Source organism: Macrotis lagotis, chromosome 2 (genome assembly GCF_037893015.1).
Source record: "Macrotis lagotis isolate mMagLag1 chromosome 2, bilby.v1.9.chrom.fasta, whole genome shotgun sequence".
Lineage (NCBI taxonomy): Eukaryota > Metazoa > Chordata > Mammalia > Peramelemorphia > Peramelidae > Macrotis > Macrotis lagotis.
This window is the reverse complement of record NC_133659.1, coordinates 147,092,805-147,109,679: the sequence shown is the minus strand read 5'-3', so window position 1 is coordinate 147,109,679 and position 16,875 is coordinate 147,092,805. Positions and strand designations below refer to the sequence as shown.

Sequence of the window (16,875 nt, the reverse complement as noted above, 5' to 3'; positions counted from 1 at the left end):
ATATATATATATATATATATATATATATATATATATACACATACACACATATAAGTTTTTACAAGGCAAACGGGGTTAAGTGGCTTGCCCAAGGCCACACAGCTAGGTAATTATTCAGTGTCTGAGACCGGATTTGAACCCAGGTACTCCTGACTCCAAGGCCGGTGCTTTATCCACTATGCCACCTAGCCGCCCCTTATTGTATTATAGTTTTACTTATTTTGTTAAATATTTCCCAATTATAGTTTAATCTGGTTTTGGACCAGATCTTTTCTGTCCCCAAATCTGATGTCTCTACACTGTTAAATCATTTTCTGACTAACCTAGCTTACTTTTCTACTCTCCTAGTATGTTAGAGATAAGAAGGAAACATAAAATTTCATTTGTATAGTGAATTCCTTGATGAGGAAATTCCTCTTCTCAGTACAAATTAGTAACATTTCTATGAATTATAGTCTTATAGCTTAGAATCTATTCTTTCTTCAACTTTGCCTCACAGATTCCACAGTATCCTTCAAAGCTGAGCTTATGTTCTATCCTACTGGAAGCCTACCCTAACCCTTTCCAGTTTCTAGCTCTCTCCCAGAGAAATTAATAACAACAATGATAGTTAATAATTACACAGCACTTACTATGGTCCAAGCACTGTGTGTCTTATTCTTTATATCCCATCTACTCAGAGTGACATTAGTAGCCATATTCACTCAATTGCTGAATTAAATTAGGCAATAAGGTCACTCCAAGAACCATCCTATAAGACAATCGCTACAGTGGAACTATGCTTGTTTATTAATTTATTTACTACCATGAAGAACCAATCAATATGTTTCTCATAAGGGTAGCACAGACTAGTGGTTAGAATACAGAAACTGAAATAAGGAAGTTTCATTTTCCTGGGTTTTCAATCCTGCCTCTGACCTTTATTTATTGTGTTTGACCCTGTGTAATATATATATATATATTTTATTATGTATATATATATTTTATTATTTCAATTGATCTTCACAATAAACCTGTGAAGAGCAGGTGCTGTTACTCTGTCCATTTTCAGATGCGGAAACTGAGGCAAATAAGGGTATGGGCCTAGATGTAAAGCTTCTTGAGATTTTTGTATTTGTCATTTCACTTTGTAGGACAGTACCTAACATAATTAATCAACAAATATTAATTATTTACTACAAACAAACCTCTCTGCTAGGCACTAGAAATAAAATAAGCTAGGTGGCACAGTGGATAGAATGCCAGGCCTGAAGTCAAGACCAGAGTTCAAATCTGACCAGACACACTTATTAGCTGTGTGACCCTGGGCAAATCACTTAACCCTGTTTGCCTCAAATTATTCATCTGTAAAATGAACTGGAGAAGGAAATGGCAAACCATTCTAAGAAAACTCCAAATGATGTCGCAAATAGTTGGATGCAACTGAAACACAACAATAAATTACTTCCAGAGAGCAAAATACTTTCAGAGCATACTACTAGCATTCAGTAAGCTCTTAATAAATGTTATTGAACGAAAGAACAAATTGATTAGATCTGTTCTCTCATTTGTCTTAAGAGTGATTTCATAGGTAGAGAAGAAAACCTGTTATCCCCCTATGATAGGAGTGGAAACCTACCCATCTGGTAAAAGAAACAGAAGAGGAAGTCATAAATGAGATATAGATAAATAAACTAATGTGCATGTCAAACATGAGCTGATGGTTATAAGAGATAAACTCTGATGAAAGTCAGACATAAAATGGAAAATTTTCAGCTTGAGAATGTCCTTCCCAGAGAATTTTGGGGAATTATCTTATCACTGTTTATTGGTTTCCAATCTGGCAATGTTTTACTTCAGTAAAAACAAACTTTCTGAAATCCCATCAGATTAGGTTTCCCTAGCCTTTATACTGTCCCAGATGGATAAAATTAGTGGTTTCATGAAACCACAATAAGTAGCTTTCAAAAAGTATCCATTTTGAAGAGAGTGGTGTTTGAATAAAATAGAGACAGTCAGACACAAAGTCTCTTTCTGAAATGCATAAATCCCAGGCAAGGGGAATGGCTTTTATTTACATGATTAAATAATTCCCAATAAGAACTTGCAACTTTTGCAAATAGAAGTATCCCATTTTCTGAGAAATACAATCAATAGGGAAAAAAAAGTCAAACTTTTTCAGAAGTTTTCAATATCTGTTGTTTTTGTTGTTCTGTTTTAACTTCTGGGAATATATTTGTGATTTTATAGTAAAAGTCAGAGAATATCTGCAGATATCTGATCTATGATCAGCTTTGCTTAGCACATCTATTTCTTTAGAAATTGAAGCTCTGGAATTTAAGAATGCCTTGATGGGCAAAACAGCATCAATTGATGTGCAATTTTTTTAATCTATAAGGTAAATAAAATCGAGATCATAGGATATAAATATTTATTTCAAAATAATATTCTAATATTTTTATATCAGTTGACATGCCTGGTCTTTCTAGGTATACTCTAATGAATTTGATTAGAATCTTAGGGAGCTGCCTTAGGTGACTGCAGCTAAGTGACTTACACAGGGTCAAACACAATAAATAAAGGTCAGAGGCAGGATTGAAAACCCAGGAAAATGAAACTTCCTTATTTCAGTTTCTGTATTCTAACCACTAGTCTGTGCTACCCTTATGAGAAACATATTGATTGGTTCTTCATGGTAGTAAATAAATTAATAAACAAGCATAGTTCCACTGTAGCGATTGTCTTATAGGATGGTTCTTGGAGTGACCTTATTGCCTAATTTAATTCAGCAATTGAGTGAATATGGCTACTAATGTCACTCTGAGTAGATGGGATATAAATCACCTTCCCCAAACTAATATATGTTTTATATACATATATATATATATATATATATATATATATATATATATATATATATACACACACATTATATATATATATATACACACACATTATATATATATATACACACACATTTTATATATATATATATATATATGTATGTATGTATGTATGTATAGTCTCTCTTTTCTTCCCTATTAACAATTTTTGCCTTCCTTAAAGTTGTAGCATTAGTATGGTTCTGCTTGTACATGATCACTGAGAATATCAATTCTGTGTGGGACCTTGAACAAATCACTTAAATGCTAAGCATCTCAGGTAACTTCCTAGGTCTTTCCTTCTGAGTCATAGTTGGATTTTAATTTGCATCTGTTTCCATGCAGATCAAAAGTTCCTATGCTGATGAAATCATAGATTCTTTATGTTCCTAGAATTATGTTTGTTATTACATTCACAAGATCATATTTATAGCCAGAAGGAACATCAGAGATGACTTTGTCTAACACTCTCATTTTATAGATAAGGCTCAGTTGTTAAGTGAATTGTCTAAGAACTCTTAGGGATGCTTACTAAAAATTCTGGGTTCATTCCTAATTGTTGAATGAATATTTGTGAACTCATCAAAAGAGTGTAATCTGATTTGGGGCCACAGATTCTATTTCTATTAAATAAAGATGTGAGACCATTATATTAAATCCCTGGAGGGTAACAGTAGCAATAACTTAATTATGTCTAGAAAATGTCTTTTGATTTTATTTAAAAATTAAGAAACTTTAGGAAAATAGTAATTTAGTCAATATTTTAATAAACATCAGAACAATAACTACATTGTCATCAACAAGGATCTTTGCTATTAGACCATGTAAAAACTGATGCAGAGACTGCTGCATTTGAATTTCAAAGAAAGATGTCCTAAGGCATTAACTTGGCCCTAAGATAACTCCAGGGAAAGTCTAACCTCTAGGTTATGCAATTTTCTGAAAATTTAAAAACTAAATATTTCACTTTGAATATGATCTCAAAAGTTTCCTTGAGAAGTCATGATTCCATGACTAGAATCTGATAAAAGGATATATATATATATATATATATATATGATGAAAAATAATAGATTAAAAGGATAGTGAAGTATCACTGTATTGTAAGTACAAGAATATGTATTAAGTGAGGAAATCCATAATCTAGAATGAGAAAGTATGATAAACAATTTTTGAGTTAGACATAATTTTGGGACAAAAAGAAGTGATATTATAGTGAAATTGTACTGCAGATCAGTTGGACAGAAGGAAGTAATGTAAAAGGAGTTAAAAAAAATAAAACACTGATAAACCTGGAATAGAAATATGGTATAATAGTGATGAGTTACATTAACTCAATATTAACTGATGTTTTCTTTCTACTAAAATTCTTGGCTTATCTTAATAATTGAATTAATCAAAAGGAGATAAGAAAGGATGATTGTAAACTTGATAATGACTAAAAGGGAGGAACTGGTTATTAAGTCTGAAATTATGGGAACTTAGGGAGGCAATAATTACATGATTTTTGAGTTCAAGATAGATAAGATAGGAAAAGCAAGCATAATCTTATGAGCTCTACGGTTTTGGAGAAAGTTTCAAAAAAACGACAGGGAACAAATAGGAAGGATTGTATAATCTAAATTGCTGCTAAAGAAATCAAACCAAATAGAATCAGTTATTTTTTAGAACAAAATTTTAAAGAACATAATAGATTTGAATAAGGGAGTAGTGTAGTTGAACTATCTAATACCACTGATATAATTATATGAGAAACTCATCAACCAACTTGGATTTTTAAAATGACAGAAGAAAGATTGAGGCAGAAATAGATCACTTAGAATGAAATTAAAGGACAATGTAGTCATATAAGAATGTCAGAAATGCCAATACTCAGAATGAATTGTGTGATAAACTTGTGGTCACAAATAGGACTTTTTAGTTCATTTTTTTTTAGGTTTTTTCAAGGCAAACAGGGTTAAGTGGTTTGCCCACAGCCACACAGCTAGGTAATTATTAAATGTCTGAGACCAGATTTGAACCCAGGTACTTCTGACTCCAGGGCTGGTGCTTTATCCACTGCACCACCTAGCAACCCCACAAATAGGACTTTTAAAGAAAAACTAAGTTGGAGATCAAAAAAAACTTCAAAGGAGAGATATAGCTTTGGACTAATGATATGGATGATTGGACTAATGATAAACAAATGATGAAAAAAAGATAGAACTATTCAGTGTTGATTTTGTTTTTGTTTTCTCCAACAAAGAGTAGTCTTTGGGACTAGGAAGGGTACAATAAAATGGTACCTAGGTCTTGAAACCAAAGAAAGGTCATGAGACTTCAAAAGAAAGAAAAGGAGTTGTAGGGTTGAAGTGGGACAAATATCTCAATCTTCAAAAAGATAAGACCATTATATTTGTCTTCTGTTTCTAACAGAATTTTAAAACATACTATTGAAGGAATGGTTTGTGAAATCTTAGAAAGTTAAGTGATCAATTTAGAGTCAGTATGGGTTCATATAGAACAGCTTATAGCAGAATAATTTCATTTTCTTTTCAGGTAGTTTGATCAGGAGAATGACATATATTTAGGGTAATCAGCAATGATCAATGGCTTTTTAAAGTTTCTACATAACCATGTAGGAATACATAGTTTCTTCCTATTCTTTTCATTATAAATAATATTTTGCATTACTTCAGTTCAGTTCAGCTCTCCTAGTACACTGTATCTTCTTCATTAAATAGCTTGGGAAATAGCAAGGAAGACTTTTCCCATTAAGATTTAATGAGCATTGAATAGCATTAAAGACCATTAAAGGGCACAACCTCTCAAACTGGAGCTTCCCATCATGGCAAAATACATTAAATCAGAAAGGGACCAACACAATTTTTAGGAAAATTGTTGACCCATAATTTTGTGGTTTGGAAGAAGACCATGAATTCAAGCTGAGACTTCCCATGCAGAAAAACTCTAAGTCCCAAATGACAACATATAAGGCTGAAAAATAGTACCAATGACAAAAAAATAGGGTAAGAAAGATACCATTAAAATAGATATATGACCAGCAAAGGAAGTGAGTTGGTCATGCATTAAGAATAAGGAATAAGAGATGGACAGTCTAAATGTTACATAGTATACATGTCTTCCTGTGGACAATTTATAGGGGATAGAAATGAATGGCATTAGTATTAAAAAAAAAAGTAGAGATAAATTGCAATTTGAACTACAAGAAGGAATATATAGATTGCTATTATTATAGTTCCCTAGAAGTATTCAAATAAAAATATTCAAGGATATTTTTAGTAGAAAATTAGATATTTAAATGTCCTTCTGGAGATGGCATTGTAGAGAGAGCCAGAATCAGTAGACTTGGATTCCCAAAACTGGGGTTTAAATGAGGAGGGTAAGCTATCCCATGATCTTTCCTATCACTGAACCACAGATAATCTCTTCTAAGGCACAACCCTCATTCTAGTTGTATGACTCCCAGAAGTTGAGTTCATCCTAGATTACTCTAATCAAGCATGACTAGAGTCAGGATAACTACTGAATCCCTTAAGTCAACCTCAATCACTCTATCATAGATGCTAAAGTTAATAGGATTAAACTTGTTCTTTATAAATTCATGTAGTCTATTAGTTTGTCCCCTAAGTACCTACACATTGTTTTTGCATTGACTCTCTCCCTACCTCCCAAACCCAAGTATATAAGCCAAATTTAAAGATTTATAATTTCCAGGTCGCTAAGCTTTAGGGTTGAGAACTAAAAATACTCAGTGTTAAGTGATAGCAAATACTTCCTGTACTTTGTTCTTTCTTCAATTTTCAACTTTACTCATAAGATGATCAAGGGTTTTATGCACTAGTGTTGACCTCATGGTATACCCAAAGAAAGAATTATAAATTACTCTATGGAATGGAAAAGTATTTATTAAATATTTTCTATATGCCAGATACTCAGCATTGAGCAATAGAGATGAAATAAGTAAGCAAGAGAGACCTTGCCCTCAAAGGCTATTTATATTCTCTATAATATAATAATGTATATTATAATCTATAGGGTATTATTCTCTAACCAGTCTTATTACTTATTATCCTTACCCTTATTAACTCTTATTAACCAAAACAAAATGTTAGATGAGTATCTATCTATCTAGGTAACACATCATTCACAAATTTTACCAATGCTTTCAAAAATAAAAATTTAAGTTTTAATACTATCTATTCAGATACATGCTATCTAAAATGTTTTGGTTCTGCACAGGAGAATTTATCTGGGACAAATTTTTCATTTCCTAAATTACATTGGAGATTTGCATTGGAGGATATATACCCCATAAGATAATACATACCCTATAATATAATAATACATTCCAACAGAAGCAACGTCTATAGAAAAATGATGGCCACAGAGTTAAGCTCTGGTAGCACTGATTTGTGTTCAGTTCTCAGATCAAGAAAGGGGGGGAGGTGGAGCAGCTCTGCAGGAAGGGGAGTAGTTTGCTCAATTCTGGGTCCAGGCTACCTATGATGATTACTTAGCCATCAGAAGCCAGAAGGACTTAGAGGGGGAGCTTGGAGGGTCAGGTCAGAGGTGGAGGTTGTAGTTCAGGAGCAAAATAATATAAAGAAGGTCAGGAAGTAGTCATTTATATAAACAACTTTTTTTTCTTATCATTGATCGTCATCAGTATTTGAGAGTCCATGGATTTACTTCATATACTTCTAGTGTAAATTAAACTGGTTCTCTCCTTGAGGGGAGAATCCACATGAGATGTCAGTGTCACTGACATCTGTCTTTTTTTTTTAAAGATTCCTTTTCTGACAACAGAGCTCTCTAACCATCCATTCGCTAGGAATGTTCATGATTAACCCTCCTAGGGTTTCCCAGGGTCTATCCTTCCCCCTGCAGCCCAAACACTGCACCCCCACTCCCACTTCAAAGACTATAGTTAGCTTTGAGGTTCTAGGAAAATTCTTGACCATAGAATTTCCCCTGGAAGAAATGGATGGGTTTACACACACACTGGACAACACCGGGCAGTGAAGCATGGCAAATGAGAAGCAAGATGACAGAGATGCAATTTGTCAAGTGGGAAGGGGTAAATCCACCAATGATTCTGTAGATTGGTCACTACATTTCCTCATTCTCCCACTATAGTTCACATGCCCATATGCCTGGATTCATTTCTGTTTGGTAAACAAAGTCTTCAGGGGGTGCAAGGAGAGAAGCAAAAATCAAACATCTGTTTTGTTTTGAACTGCTTAAGTGAAGCGTGCATAAAAGAAATAATGAACTCCAGTCATTCTGAAGAGCTGCTAGAACATTATGGCTCAAACTCTGATGAAATTTTACATTATTAAAAAGCTGACTACTTCCAGAATGCACCAGCAGGCTCGCAAATCTCCAGTGCAATTTAGGAAATGAAAAGTTTGTCCCAGATAAATTCTCCTGTGCAAAACCAAAAGATTTCAGATAGCTTGTATCTGAATGGAAAGTATTTAAACTTAAACTTTTATTTTAAAAGCACTGGTCATGATAATAAAAATGTAAAATTTGTGAGTACTTATTTTCCTAGATAGGCACTTATCTAACATTTTGTTTTGATTAATAAGAGCTATTGAGGGTAAGGATATTAAGTAATATGACTGGTTTAGAGAATAATACATAACATAGAATGGGACCTGGTAGTATTAACTACTATTTATGTGGTGCTTTAAATTTTACAAGGTGTTTTTTGCTTGCATTATTTCATTTGAGCCCTACAACAATCTTTAACATAGGTACTCCAAGTATAATTTTCTCTCATTTAACAGAAGAGGAGATCAAAATTGAGGGACTAATGCCTACAAACTGATTTTGAAACTTTTTCTTTCCACAAAAAGCAGCTGAATTTAAAAGCCTATAATGTCAAATTTGGGGCCCAAAATAGTTTCTGATAATATTTGATAGGTGCTTAGGTCAAATAGTAGATATTAGAGCATTACCATTTTTTTTTAGTTTTTGCAAGGCAATGGGGTTAAGTGACTTGCCCAAGGTCACACAGGTAATTATTAGGTGTCTGAGTCTGCATTTGAACTCAGGTCCTCCTGACTCCAGGGCTGGTGCTCTATCCACTGTGTCACCTGGAGCATCATTTGAACCCAAGTCTATACATTATATCAAACTGACTATTTTTTACTAGTCTGAGAAGTGTCTGATTGTTTTCAATAATAAATGCAGTACTGTCTAGTTATGAAAGAAGTGAGAGAGATGAACAGATGCGGAAACAAAAACAGTGAAAGACAGAGAGACAAGAACAGAAAGGCATAGAGGGAAAAAAAAGAAAGGAGAGTGAGACAGGGAAAGAGGAGAGGGGAGAGACAGAGACAGGGTGAGATTTTTTTTTATATTAAAGCCATAGCAATCCTTGAAGAGAAATCTGAGAACTCTTAGGAGTTTCCAAGATTTTTTTTCAGGGGGTTCCTGAGGTCAAAACTATTTTCATAATAATACTAAAATGTTACTTGACTACTAAAATACTCTTCCTTTTACTAACTACATTTCTAAGTGAGGTCAGATTTCCTTCATATACTTTAAACAAAACATATAATAACAGATTAAATGTAGAGGCAGATACAGAATCCAGCTGTTTTCTATTAAGCCAGACATTAAAGAGGCTTGTAAAAATATATCAAATAATGACACTCCTTCAATAATTTTTAATAAACAGTTACTTTTCATTAAAAATGTTATTTATGTAAATTATAATTAACTTATTGTTACATTAAAGTGAATTAAATATTTTAAAAATTTATTTATGCAAGTTTTAAATACGTAAAAGAAAAGTTCTTTGTTTTTAATATCGTAAAAGGGTCCTGAGACCAAAATGTTTACAAACCTCTGGAATAGAAGTAATGGACCTTGAGTTAGGAGGATTTAGGGTCAAATCCATCTGACATGGGGCAGCTAGGTGGCATAGTGGATAGAGCACTGGCCCTGTAGTCAGGAGTACCTGAGTTCAAATCTGACCTCAGACACTTAATAATTACCTAGCTGTGTGGTCTTCAGCAAGCCACTTAACCCTATTTGCCTTGCAAAATCCTAAAAAAAAAAAAAAAATCCATCTGGCATGTACTACCTATGTGACCACTGGTGAATTGCTGAACTTCAAATAACTCTCTAAGATTTATTTATTAAATTACAGATGAGTTACCTAGTACATAAAACTGGGGAGTTAAGAGTCATGAATTCTCAGAATTTCCTCAGGGAGGAATTTTATTAAAAATGCTACCATGTGGGGGCAGCTAGGTGGCGCAGTGGATAAAGCATCGGCCTTGGAGTTGGGAAGACCTGAGTTCAAATCCAGCCTCATACACTTAATAATTACCTAGCTGTAGGTAAATTGGGCAAATTACTTAATCCCATTGCCTAAAATAAAATAAAATGAATTTTTTAAAAATGCTACCATGTGACCAAAATAGATAGAAGGGGAAAATGACAAATGTTGGAGGGGATATGAAAAATTTGGACTGTCAATACAGCATTGATGGAATTATGAACTGAACTAACCATTTTGTAGAACAATCTGTAATTTTACCCAAAGAGTTTGACCCAGAAATACCACAATTAGGTCTGTTTCCAAAGATGACTAGGGTAAAAGGAAAAAAAAAACCTTTATGTTATAGAATAGTTATATTAGCTTACTTTTTGGTGGCAAAGAACTGGAAATTGAGGGTAATAACTAATACATTGTGGTACATTAGGATTGTAATGGAATACCACTGTGATATAAGAAATTATGAACTGGTTGATTTTAGAAAAACGTGGAAAGATTTGAATGAAATAATGAATAGGGAAACAAGCAGAATCAAGAGGACATTGTATATAGTAATAATAATGTCTATAAAATAACTAAACAACTAACTTATTCTGAGTATTGTAAATACTTAAATCAACTACAAAGGACCTATGAAGAAAGAAGTATCCATCTCAAAGAATCGGTAAACAGAAGTATGCATAGTATTATTTTACATATTTCTATCTCCGTCAAATGATGATTTTTCTCTAGTACAAGGAAGGGGGCAGTTTGGAACTTAAAATATAACAAAAATTTATAAATATATAAAAATAAATTTAAAAAATGCTACCAAGACAACACCTATTTTGTTAACTTAAAAAAAAATCAGAATGAAGGCAAGAGTTAACATGAGGAGATAACTAACTCGGCACTAGAGCTAAGGAAGGATGTTAGAGGTCACTTTTTGTCCTCTCGCATATTTTTCCATGAAAGTCTATCAGAAATAAATTTGGTTTCAATTAACCTAGAATTTCCTTAGGGCCAAAGAAAACAGACCCAAACAAAAAAGAAAGAAAGAAAAATACATAGTTAAACCCTCAATTAAGTTTTTCATGCAATAGTTAGTTATGGTTATTGACCTTAATAAGAACATGGACTGAGAAGATTTTCTCTTCACAGTTAAGTCGTTCAAAGTGGCAAAGATATATCTGACCAACAGTAACAACAAAGAGAAATCCTGTCAACTAATCATAGAATCTCCATAAGAAACTTGTAGCATCTCATCCGGTTTATACTTGTACCAGGATATCTAAAGATGTAACAAATGTCTCTAGACAGCAAACATTAATTAATTGCCCTCTGTACACCAGGCAATATACTAAGCACTTTATAAATATTATCAAATTTGATACTCATAATAACATTGTGCTATTAATTATTCCCATTTTACAATCAAAGAAACTGAGGCAGATAGCGATTAAGTGACTTATCCAGAGCTAAATATCTGAGGTCACCTTTAAACTCGGGACTTCCTATCAACTACACCATTTAGCTAGCCTCCATAATTTGCAAGGTACAAAACTGTAAAGGAAACAACTTTGAGATCCTTTGTCTTCCTTTTTTTCCTTTTTCCCTTCACTTTCTTAAAACTGTAGCTTAGTTGTTGTTTAGTCATTTCAATTGCATCTGATTCTTCGGAGTGGTTCACCATTTCCTTTTCCAGATCATTTTACAAATGAGGAAACTGAGGCAAAGAGTTATATGACTTACTCAGGGTTATATAGCTAGTAATTGTCATTTAGGCGAGATCTGAACTCAGGAAGATGAATCTTCTAACTCATGGCTTGACACTTTATCCACTGTGCCAGCAAACTGCTATACAAAGCTGAAAGCTTCCTTTCCCATTTAAAAAAAGTGTAGTAATTGAAGATGAAATGAACATTTTGATTATGTAAAATTAAATTTTTGCATAAATGAAAGTATTTAACTCTTTTGATGTGGGATCATATTTGTTGAAAAATACATGTTTTTCTGCAAGTTTTATTTGTTATTTAGTTGTTTTAAGTTCATTTAAAGGGTAGTTAGATAGGAACTAGCATAAACTGCAACTATAATTGATGGCCCAAAATATTCAGCAATGGGACAAAAAGAAAAAAATTTCAGCACCAAAAGAGTTAAAATGGGAGGCAAAACAGTTACCTGGGGATATCATCCTGCAGCCAGTTATTTTGATAAAAATCACATTTCCAAGATATATGGAAATAATTAAAATTTGTAAGAATAAGATCCATTCCCCTATTGATAAATGGTCAAAGATTATGGGTAGGCAGCTTTCAAAGGAAGAACTCCAAACAATAGCCATGAAAAAAAAAGTTCCAAGAGTTAGAGACATGCTAATTAAAGCACATCTGCCTCATGTAGATCAGCTTGAAGAAAATGTCAAATGAGGGAAGGGTTGTGTAAAAACAGTCACTCTAATGCCTTATTAGTAAAGCTATAATTTAGACCAGATATTTTGCAAAGTAATTTGGAACCATTGCCCCCAAAATCAGTATACTGTGCATAGATACCACTTCTAGACTTAGACCCCAAAGAAATCAAAGAGAAACTGAGGTATCACCTCACACCTCTCAGAGTGGCCAATATGACCAGAAAGGATAATGATCATTGTTGGAAGGGTTGTGGGACATCTGGGACACTATTACATTGTTGGTGGAGCTATGAACTCATCCAACCTTTCTGGAGAGCTATTTGGAACTACACCCAAAGGGCAACAAAAATGTGCATACCCTTTGACCCAGCAATACCACTACTGGGTCTATACCCTGAAGAGATGATGAAAAAGGGTAAAAACATTACTTGTACAAAAATATTTATAGCAGCCCTGTTTGTGGTGGCAAAGAACTGGAAATCAAGTAAATGTCCTTCAAATGGGGAATGGCTTAGCAAACTGTGGTATATGTATGTCATGGAACACTATTGTTCTATTAGAAACCAGGAGGGATTGGATTTCAGGGAAGCCTGAAGGGATTTGCATGAACTGATGCTGAGTGAGATGAGCAGAACCAGAAAAACACTGTACACCCTAACAACAACATGGGGGTGATGATCAACCTTGATGGACTCACTCATTCCATCAGTGCAACAATCAGGAACAATTCTGGGCTGTCTGCAAAGGAGAGTGCCATCTGTATCCAGATAAAGAGCCATGGAGTTTGAACAAAGTTCAAGGACTATTCCCTTTAATTTAGAAAAAAACAGATATCTTATTGCCGGATCTTGTTACCTCTTAGACTTCTTGTCTGTTCCTTAAGGTTATGATTTCTCTCTCATCACACTCAATTTGGATCAATGTACAACAAGGAAACAAAGTAAAGACTGACAGAGTGCTTTCCGTGGGGGGGGGGTGTGGAGGGAGGGAAGTAAGATGGGGGGAAAATTGTAAAACTCAAATAATACCTTTAATAAAAAAACAATAAAAAAAGAAATCAAAGAGAAAAAATATTTTTATGTATAAAAATAGAGATAGCAGCTCTTTTTGGTGTAAATTGGAGATTGATTAATCTAATTGTAGCATCTGATGTAATAGAGTACTATTGTGCTTTAAAAATGAAGATGAAATAATTTCAAAGAAAACTGAGACAACTTGTATGAAGTGCTGCAAAAAAGTAAGCAGATCTGGGAGAATAATTTGGAGAATAGCAACATCTTTAAAAGATGAACAACTTTAAGAACTCTAATCAATGTATAACCAATTATGAAAAAACTAAAACCTTCATAAATATATTTGCTATGAAGGTTTTGATGTGTTTTTTTTCAAATAGAGGTAGGGACATAGGAGGGAGAGAAAATAAATGCATGGTCATAGAATTAAATTAAATTTAATAAGTTGAAATAAAATGTAAAATCATCAACAGAAAAAAGTTCTGAAAAACTCACTTATATTAAGATATAATTAATTTATGAAGCTTAAGATGTGGCATGACCAAGGATATTTTGAATTTTAACAGAATATAAAGACTATTATCAAAAAAGATCTCTCTCCTAGTAGAATTACCTAAATTAGCTAATATCAAATTCTATCTTTCTATAAAGCCAACTCTACTATTACTGAGTATAATGCAAATTCATAGGCAAAAGCAGAGAAAAGGGATGATATTAACATGTTAAAATCACTCTAGTATTCAAAACATAGTCAGTGGAACTTGGAAAAACGCTGTTCAAGATTTCCATCACTTAGAAGCTAATTGAAATCCCTTAGCTCCTGTTTCCCTGATATCCTTGGAACTTTTTTGCCAATACCAAGACTTGAGAGCCAACCTCTAATTTTAGGAAAATGACTTAATAGCAGTATCTAGAATAGTGTCCAATCACAGTGGGAATTTGATAAATATTGATTAAAAGGTGATGATATGGGGTAGCTAGGTGACGCAGTGGATAGAGCACCAGCCCTGGAGTCAGGAGTACCTGAGTTCAAATCCGGCCTCAGACACTTAATAATTACCTAGCTGTGTGGTCTTGGGCAAGCCACTTAATTCTATTTGCCTTGCAAAAAAAAAACACCCTAAAAAAAAAGTGATGATATTATACCTCTTTTTTGGGGAGGAGGAAAAGATCATGCATCCCATGCTCTATATTTTTGGGGCAAAAATTCAAGCTGCCATTCATTTCATTTCCTTTCCTGAATGCCCAGCATCAAAATAGGAAGAGTTAGATTTATATTGCAACTCTAAGTCTTACCTCCTGGAGTGCATTGGAAACCATTGCCCTGATATCCAGGCTTACATTGGCAAACAAAGGACCCTGGAGAATTGTAACAGAAAGCATCTGGATGACAACGATTTTGTTGGCATTCATCTACATCTGCAAAAAAAAAAATATGAGATCATAGGTTAATCTGATTTCTCTTCATCAGTTATGCAGTTAGGTGATATGCTGCATAGAGAACTAAGCCTGGAGTCAGGAAGATCTGAGTTCAAATGCAACCCAAATTCAAATCCTGGGGTAAATTACTTAACCTCTATTTGCCTGAGTTTCCTCATCTGTAAAATGGAGGTAATAATGGCACCAATCTCTCAGGATGTTGTAAAGACCAAATGAAGCAATATTTGTAAAGTGTTTGACATAGAAGCCTTAACAAATGCTTCTCTTCTTTCTTTTCCCCCATAGTCCACCCCCTTATCATTGCAGCCTGAGTGAAATCATTCATTACAGTAGAGGGGAGGTAGTTCCTGAACAAGTACTAGTACTCACTATCTTAATCCTCAGCATATAAAATCTCTCTGATTTCCTTCTAACAAATATATAAACAAGGATGACTTTCTTTGAGGAAATTTCTAAACCTAGTTTGTCCTTCATTCTTGAAGAAGAAGAAGACCATGATATCAGGGAAGTGATGCCATGACAAACAAGTAAATTGGATTTGAGTGAAAGGAGTACTGTGCTAAGTCACCAGTCTCACTTTGTCTTCCAGAGCCATTTAGGTCCAGTGGCCAGAAATGGAGCAGGACAACTGTTGATGACCCTGGATGTGAGGCAATCAGGGTTAAGTGACTTGCCCAAGGTCACACAGCAATTAAGTGGCAAGTGTCTAAGGTTGGATTTGAATTCCTATCCTCTCGACTCCAAGGCCAATGCTCTATTCCCTGAACCACAATAATAAAGGGAGAATGAGGAGATGATTTTTTTCCTCTCAAAGATTTTTCACTTTATAAAAGGAATTCTTTGATTGTTATACTTCCACCTTGAATCTGTTTATTTCTTGAATTTAAATCTTTTGAGAAACAAAGTAAAACAGATAAACAGACTCTGTAGCAAAAAGTTCAGATCTGAATGTATCTCAGGATCAATTTTTTAAAAATTCATTTACCAGAAATACAATACTTTGTATTGTATATCAAGAGACTTGGGGCACTGTGCTCATAGCTCATTTTACTGAAGGTAACTTTTAAAAGAATTTGTGAAGGTTTTTGGATAGAGCAAAATACAGAAGCATAGTTCTAAAAGGGACCTTGAATTCATCTGAGTGCCAGCCTTGAAAATTCTAGCTTTCATTCATTTAACTTTAAAATTTATCTTATGCTTCCACTTTAAAAATAACAGCTAAGGGGCGACTAGGTGGCATAGTGGATAAAGCACCAGCCTTGGAGTCAGGAGTACCTGGGTTCAAATCCGGTCTCAGACACTTAATAATTACCTAGCTGTGTGGCCTTGGGCAAGCCACTTAACCCCATTGCCTTGCAAAATCTTAAAAAAAATAAAAACAACAGCTACCAAAAAAAGTTAACACAATTGCTATTTATTCACTTATTAATATTAATTGCAAGAGGATAGGTGGATTCTTGTTTGTTATATTCAAGGAAGGCAAATACATAGAACAAACACATTTCTTATCCTATACAGTTAAAATAATAATTGTTTTTGACCCTATAAAGGATTATTGGGGTGGGCAAAGAATTTACTATCAACACGGAACTTTCCCACAGAAACCTAGGCTAAGATACGTTGCTTTGTATTCATTTTTATGCGCCAATTGAGGAAAGAAAAAGAAGCTTCATGTACCTTGGCAGGCATGCCCATCTCCTAAGAAACCAGGCAAACAGGAACAGTGGTAAGAGGAACCTCCAGTATATATGCACTGTGCCCTCTGAGGTATGTCACAATTGTGGAGTCCAGTTGCACAATAGTTGATAGGGCGATCATCAATAATAGCTACAAGACAGATTTACAGAAGGTTCTAAATCAAATTTCCATTTA

At 34.1% G+C, this 16,875-nt stretch overlaps 1 protein-coding gene across 1 annotated transcript in view; it reads right to left on the bottom strand.

Moving 5' to 3' along the window:
* The window catches only part of LOC141513277 (nidogen-1-like), a 95,392-nt gene that overhangs the window by 28,348 nt on the left and 50,169 nt on the right, over positions 1-16,875 (bottom strand). The window contains exons 10-11 of the mRNA XM_074222962.1: positions 16,681-16,830; positions 14,860-14,982 (exon numbers count right to left, since the gene is read on the bottom strand). Of these exons, the coding sequence (XP_074079063.1) occupies positions 14,860-14,982; positions 16,681-16,830 (273 nt within the window). The remainder of the gene's footprint in view (positions 1-14,859; positions 14,983-16,680; positions 16,831-16,875) is intronic.